The sequence below is a fragment of the Montipora foliosa genome, chromosome 3, assembly GCF_036669935.1.
Source record: "Montipora foliosa isolate CH-2021 chromosome 3, ASM3666993v2, whole genome shotgun sequence".
Taxonomy (NCBI): domain Eukaryota; kingdom Metazoa; phylum Cnidaria; class Anthozoa; order Scleractinia; family Acroporidae; genus Montipora; species Montipora foliosa.
Window position 1 is genome coordinate 1988316 of NC_090871.1, and position 7500 is coordinate 1995815.

The 7500-nt window shown below is 36.9% G+C and overlaps 1 protein-coding gene across 1 annotated transcript in view; it reads left to right on the forward strand.

The window, feature by feature from the left end:
• The window catches only part of LOC137996425 (translocation protein SEC63 homolog), a 26904-nt gene that overhangs the window by 3136 nt on the left and 16268 nt on the right, over positions 1 to 7500 (forward strand). The window contains exons 6-12 of the mRNA XM_068841812.1: positions 337 to 395; positions 1342 to 1392; positions 2290 to 2398; positions 2822 to 2916; positions 3731 to 3866; positions 5981 to 6073; positions 7117 to 7262. Coding sequence (XP_068697913.1) covers positions 337 to 395; positions 1342 to 1392; positions 2290 to 2398; positions 2822 to 2916; positions 3731 to 3866; positions 5981 to 6073; positions 7117 to 7262 — 689 coding nt within the window. The remainder of the gene's footprint in view (positions 1 to 336; positions 396 to 1341; positions 1393 to 2289; positions 2399 to 2821; positions 2917 to 3730; positions 3867 to 5980; positions 6074 to 7116; positions 7263 to 7500) is intronic.

Below are 7500 nucleotides of genomic sequence, written 5' to 3' on the forward strand. Positions count from 1 at the left end.
AAGTGTCACTCTCAGGGGTCATTGGGTTATATTCATAATATTATGGTGCAATCAAGCAGACAGAAACAACTTCAAATTACATGTTTGCTTGGGTGTTGATTAGTTAAAGCTTGTTGCTTCTCTTCATTGAAAAAGTTAACACCATGTTGGAAAGAAGTATCAACCACATGCAGCTTACGTTATACATGACTTTGTACATGTATGTAACCCCTGTAAGTCCTTGTAAAGATAATAACTATGGTAGCAGTAGTATTTTGCATTCAAAATAAACAATTACCAAAGAAAGACTAGTATTATTATCAATTTTACAAAGTCATTTTCTTTCATTTCTTTCAGCAACCAGCTTTGGAATTGCTCTTCCTTCATGGCTTGTAAGCAAGGAAAACTCCATGTGGGTGAGTTGCAGGACAGTTTTAATTGAAGTTTTTGTGTGTATTGCATGATTCCCATAATTATTGTCGTTAGGAGTGTAAGAGTTATAGAGTGTACACTGCAAGGATGTAGTATCAATAATTATGATTGTACAGGTAGGTCTGCATAGATTATCTGTGCATGCTGTGCAGACCTACAATCGCATTGCTACTACATACTAATTAATACATGTATGTCCACAAACACAGCAGCTTGAACTTGGATATTTCTGCACAAAAATTAAGGTAGACTGGCTGGGCAACCAAAAGTACAAAGTACAAAGTTACCAAGGATTATTTTGGTTGCTAATGTCAAATCCTTTGAAGCCTGTAACACAATATTTTGTGTTCTTGTTTTCTCCCAAAGTTCTGCTGATGGCTCTTCTTTTGCACTTGTACATGTAGATGTATTTTTTTTAACCCCACTGTAAGTGGAAACTTGCTGCATATACAGAGCAAGAAGTCTTTTTCTGTATTTTTCACAAGCACAAAGCATTTCTCTCTGCTGGGAGGAAATACAGCATGTTGGTGTTTTGAATGGAATGTTTGGACACATTCACCAAAATAATTTCTGCAAATGAGATAATTACATTCATGAACATTAATTTCACAAGTTTTACAAGTAAGGATATTCAAATGTGTTCCTTGTTAATATGGGTTTTTTTTTGCATAATTAAAGCCTTAATAGTTTTCACTTGGGACAGGAAGTACGAGGGATTTTGCAGTTTCACCCTTGGCTAATGTGTGGAACGGATAACTTTACTCCTTATGACTCTCGCTGGTACGGTCCCATTGATGCAGATTCTGGTACTCAGCTCATTGAGAAGATATTATTAATCTACATGTATCCAGCATTATTAACAGCATCTGGAGGGATGTCCCCAATTAAAATACCAAAAATAACCATATTTTTATTTTTTGCATACTGTAGGTTCTAGGAGCATATGGACTTGCTTTTATGGTGATTCTGCCCATTGCAGTGGTGAGTTTTAGTTTTGGCATTGAAATTTTTATCTTTTTTTTATCAACAAGAAAAAATTAATAATTACAATGTAATCATTTTTTTAAAGTGCCTCTGATGTAAAAACTATCTTTTGATCATTTTAAAGATCTTGGAATACCTCTTTTTGTTCCAGAGATAATATTATTCAAGTTTTTGTTAAAAAATTGATGAAGTCATAGCAAATGACTGTTATGAATCACAAAATTGAGAATATCTCTGAAAAACATTTTGGTAATGATATTCAAACTTGGCACCAGTAATGTACATCAGATGAGGCACAAAGTGAAACCTGTTATAAAGATGTTGCCATGCAACACTCTCATTCCCAACCCCTCTCTGCAGTGAACCAAATATCTTGGATTTTGAACAGATAAGTACAGACAGATGGTCAGACTTGAAACGCATGTGCTGCCCATAATGCTTTACATCTCTGTATAAGCTTACCAAGAGTAAACAATTGTCTTATTACGACAATAAATGACAAAATCAATCCTACGTTAAATAGACCCAGCAGCAAAAAATGGTGGCCATGGGAATAGCACAGAGGGTATTATTTTGTGCCTTACTAGATGAAGATTACTGCTGCCAAGTGTGAACGACATCTATCCAATATTTTCAGAGATATTTTCAATTTTGTCATTCATTTCAGTCATTTGCAATGTTTTTGACATCTTCAATTTTTTAACAAAGACATGAATATCTCTCGAACAAAAGTAGGTATTCCAAAATAGAAAACAGCATTCTTCATCATTTTGAAAGGTCTTTAAAATAAGCAAAAGATATTTTTTACTTCATATACACTTTAAAGCTTGTTCACGTAGCTTCTGGTAAGCTTCAGAAGACTGTGCATTGTTCAAGGTTTTTTTGGTTTTTCAGGGGACATGGTGGTACAAGTCCATTCAGTACAGCTGTGAACAGATTCTATTGGACACAACTCAGCTGTACTACTATTTTTTTCACAAGACTCCTAACATGCAGATTAAACGTATGTGCATGCCTTTACTGTAGGGAACATTGCACTGTAAGGATACTGCAGATGTAAAACACAGTCTTGGAGTAACTAATAGTAAATAAACTAAAGAGCTCTGACAGAACACTCTTTTTCGTCATTCAACAACATCATGGCTAAGCTACACCAATATTATTGTTGTTACAGCTGTAAGTGAATTACAGTAACCCATATTGTGTGCTTAAAATTTTGCCAATAGCATTAAAAGAAGCCAGAAAAAATTCCAAGTTCTTTTGACTTCTTGCCTCCCAGTTATGTCGTTTTCAATTTATTGTAAATATTGTAAATGAAACTTGTCATTCCACAAATTAAAATTTATTGCCTGTAGTTTGGCCACCATTTCTACAAATGACAAATCTTGCACCAAGGTACCTCACAGACCCTTTCCATTGCTTGCAGGTGTTTTAATGATTCTGGCCGGGTCACTGGAATTTGAAAAAGGTCACAATAATGAAATCCAAGAAAGACCTAGTGACAATGTAGAGTTACCAGAGGTATGGCCCACATTTTCATCATTGTTTTCACAGTATGATTACACATTCAAATCTTGTATTACTGTAGGTGCTCAGTTAGTCTATACTTTGGTTTATTAATTACAAGACATGCCTATTGAAAGCCCTTTCCGAAGTTCACATACTTGTACCAACTGTACATGTAGCTCACAGTGAAACCTTGATTGTTTGGACTCATGGGAACCAGAGTAACCAACATAAAGGAAATGATAATAAATATTACTAATTTCAAAGACAAACACTCTCATGATGATAACATGCTCAGTAATTAGTCAGCATACAGTTTCATCAGGCAACAAACCAATTCTGAGCCATTTTGAATTTTACTCAAGACAATGCAGATGTTCAGTTTTAGCAGGGAAGAAAATCATTCTGACTCAAAGATCCTCATCTTTAATAGTGTCATGGACAGAAAAAGTCTGAATATTAATAGTAATTTTTATTGTAAAGTAAACGATCGATAATCAAGGTTTCACTGTATTTGGTCCCTCCCCTACATCGAAGTACAGCTGTAGCTTCTATCAAAAGTCTGTGGAATAACAGTTAACTGGCTTGGGTTCAATAATGTTGGTACATGTATGTGTTTTGGTTTGTAGCCAAGTTGTTGAATCATGGTTTCCAGTCCCATTTAGTCTATTTTAATTAGTGTTAGTAGTGCTTAAGCAGAGATTAATAGCTTTTAAGCCTGCTGTTTTCTGCAGCCATAGGCACCAGTATCCAGTTTCTGTAGACAGTAGTTTCTTTGTACAGTACACTACCAAATGGGTATGATTTATTTTGATTGGTTTCTGCGTAGCTGATGCGTGACTTGCCCAACCTTGGGGACAAGAACAAAGAACCACCACTGTGCTATCCTTACAGCATCAAGGCCAGAGCCCTGATTCATGCTCACCTGTCACGTCTTGACCTTCCGAGGCAAACACTTCAATCAGGTGACAACCAAAGGGATATTGTTCTTTATTATAGATTCTGATGAAATATTAGAATTTTCCTTTTTCTAAAAAATAATATCTTCACTGCACTCAGTTAATCTTTCATATGTGAGGATATAGGTTTTGTCATGGTAACTAACACGATTAGCCAATAAAAAGCTTCCCCTTTCCTTGTAGGATACATGTCTAATACTGTACATTAATATTTTTCTGACTCAATTTGACATTATTGTGATTAATTTTGTTTTTCATAACTTCCACATCTGGTTTCTACAGTGCCGCTCGGAGATAAGCGAACAACGCGTATTGCATTATGTACGAGTTATGATTTAACTCCCTGAAGAAGTCAGGCCATGCCTGTCGAAAAATTTGTCAAACAAACACTATATATCCTCACAGCCGTGCAACCAGCCTTGCATACTTATTTTGTTTTTAGTCATAATAAATGTAGTTTACGCCATTAAATATAGTTTAACCGAGTTTTCCTTTTATTGTCACGAGCCGGTAAGACGTGAGACCACCGAGGGTTCTTCTAATTAATTTATCGGGTATCGGATGCCGCAGCACGAGCAAAATGACTTCACAGTGTTGTTATTCACAAGCCATCAATCAACGAAATCGTCTCAGGCGTTTTCGATATTCTGATTGGTTGTTTAGACATCCGCATCTAAGGTTTGAGTAACCAAAAATATGCGAGGTATGTTGTGTAAATGAACGCCATGAGAAATTATTCTAAATATATCTCCTGACAACCTTTTGTTGATTGATGACTCTTGTGAATAACATTGTGCAGTCATTTTGCTCGTGCTGCGGCATCTGATACCCGATAAATTCAACAGAAGAACCCTCGGCGGTTTCACGTCTTACCGGCGCCGATCCTAATACTTACCAAAAGAAAAACTCGCTTAAGCAGTATATTTATTGTAAACTACATTTACTAAGCTTTCTTCTGATGTATAGTTTGTTATGATTTATTGGTCCGGTCCGGTCCGGTCCGGTCCGGGTTTTGCCAACGGCCAATTTAACCCAATACTTTTCCTTACAGAAAAACCATATAATTGTGATAAGCGCATCCATTGAGCCTTTGAAGAAAAATTTTGCGTCTGAAGTGAAAGCATTGTACCCGTTGAAATCAGAAAATCATTCCCAACAGAGCTGAAGATGTGGATATTACATGAATTAAAATCGTATTTGTCACGTGTCGGCAACCGTGTTTGACTTCACTGTCGCGCTGAAAATCCACGCCAAAAGATCATTCTTTGCTGCTGCATTTACAACAAAACAACTCAAGCTGCAAAATTCTCAGCCTTACAAATCATGAATTTCTGTACAAAACTGCTAACGATGAGCCCTTTAAATGTAACGAGTAACAGACGCACCGGTCTTGGACACCAAAGTTGTTTGTATTTTTTCAGCTATCGGTGAGCGTCACACTTTACTTAAGTATTCACATCCAAAACGACAGAAGGAGTTAAATACTCAATTTTAAATGATGAATGGCTGTACAAAACTGCTAATGATGATCCCTTTGCTTGCGAGTAGTGTTTTTAGTTTGCGACTAAATGGATGTACGAAGTTTGTTTTGATATTATCGCTCTCAACGCTCTCAACGCGTACATTGTAGCACAGCCTGGCACCAAAAAGCTATGATTCATTTCCAGAGAATAAATATATAACAACCCATTCTCATTGATCCCCAGAGTCCACTTTTCTCTTGGTCAGCACCAAGAACACAGACTCTGGCCACAGCCAAAGCAGGAAGTCCAGGAATCATGGACTTCCGGCTCTTCTGTGCATTCTCAGAAATTCAAAGTCACAGAAATATCCTATTACCGTGACTATGTATTTGTGCCTGTGGGCAGAGTCTGTGTTTAATTGGTGCTGACCAAAAGAAAAGCAGGCTCTGGGGATGAGAGTGATAATAACCTTGTTTCACAATCTCATTTTCCTGATTTGATTCCAGGTGATTTGACATTCATGTTACAGTTTTGTAAACCCTTTTGCAAGGAATGGTCATGTTATCTTTAATAGTGCCATTAGAGTAGGCTGAGTGGTTCTTCTCTACAACGATACTGGTGCAAGTAGTTAGTACATGTTTTGATTTTCCTTTTCAGACCTTGGCCTGATTTTAAAGAAGAGTCCATTTCTGATTCAGGAGATGATAAATTGCGTGGCACAGCTCGTTGCCATGGCTAACGCCGGACGAAGTACGTATGACTTTTTTTTTCCACTCAATCCCTTTTCTTAAGTTTTCTTTGTACTGAGTTATGCAGCTGGCACCTGTTTTCAGGATCTCCTTATGATGCTTTGATATCCAGTTGATGGTACTGAACCAAAGAAAGACTGGAAGATTACGGCTTGTAATTTGGAGAAAAATAACAAACAATAATTTATACACATGAAAAAACAAATGGAATAAAAAACTGAACCAGTGCCCAGAGATTATTGATGTAGAAACATCAGTCTTTTCCAGTTCCTGAAGGAAGAGCCAGGATTACCATTTGTCCCTCAACAGCTTCTTCAATACCAAAGTGACACAGTAATAGGTTCAATAACCACCATGCTTCTGTTTATATTATTATTTCCACTGAAAACAAACAAAGCCAGTGAAAAAAAGCCGGCATAACATAAGAGCTTGAACGTTTTATCTTTATTATTTTACATGGAAGAAAAAGAAACTTGCTTCATAGAGTCTAGTGATAGTGACATTGAAAAGCATCTGCAGTTTATGCAAGATATGAAAATGAATGGGAGGGTAATAAAATGTACATGTATAAAGCCCTTTTTGGGTTGCTGGCATATTGGGTGATAATGACTTTGAACTTGACCCAGAGATTGCCCTCAATATTTCACATTAGCGCTAGAAGCTTTACTTCTCAGCCAAAGATATTCATTTCCCAGCCACAGGCATCACCAGCTGGCGGCATGTACTAGCTGCCTAAATATTGAGCGTAGGTAGTAATTTTATTTGATTGGACAAAAAAAATTTCCATAAAGAAAGAGTGATGTATTTTGGGACAAAAGTTTGATGGCAACTCCAATGCAAACACTTTTTAAGATACGATCCCACAGGTTTCTGTATTTCTAGCAAAAGGTTAGCATTTTCATTTCTGTGCGTCTGAAAATTGTCCAAGCATGAAAGGATCTCATATTTGTGATTATTTGTATGTAAAAACATGTACATGTAGTAGCAATCGTACATGTAAGTTTGGAGTGGTTATTAAAAATAAATACATTTGTCATTTTCCAGCGTCCAACAAGCCACGCCTGGAGACAGTTGAGAACTGTATGTTTGTGAGTCAAATGATGATACAGGGAATGTGGAATAACAAATCATCTTTGCTGCAACTGCCGCATCTTAGCCTGGAGGAATTAAGACTCATAATTGCCAGGAAGGTACACCGAATCATCTTTGGTAGATGTCAATCATTATTTTTGCCATCTTGTGTATTCTGTTGCATTGATCAAAATGTGGGCGACTCACCATGATGCTACATGTAAGAGTAATGCTACAATAAGCGACAAAAATAGTTGAGACACTGAACTGGGAAGACGACAATTAGGGAAAAATCACCTTAACGTTACATTTTCCACTTGCACTCCCCCCTCTTCCCCCACCTCCCCTCTTCAATGT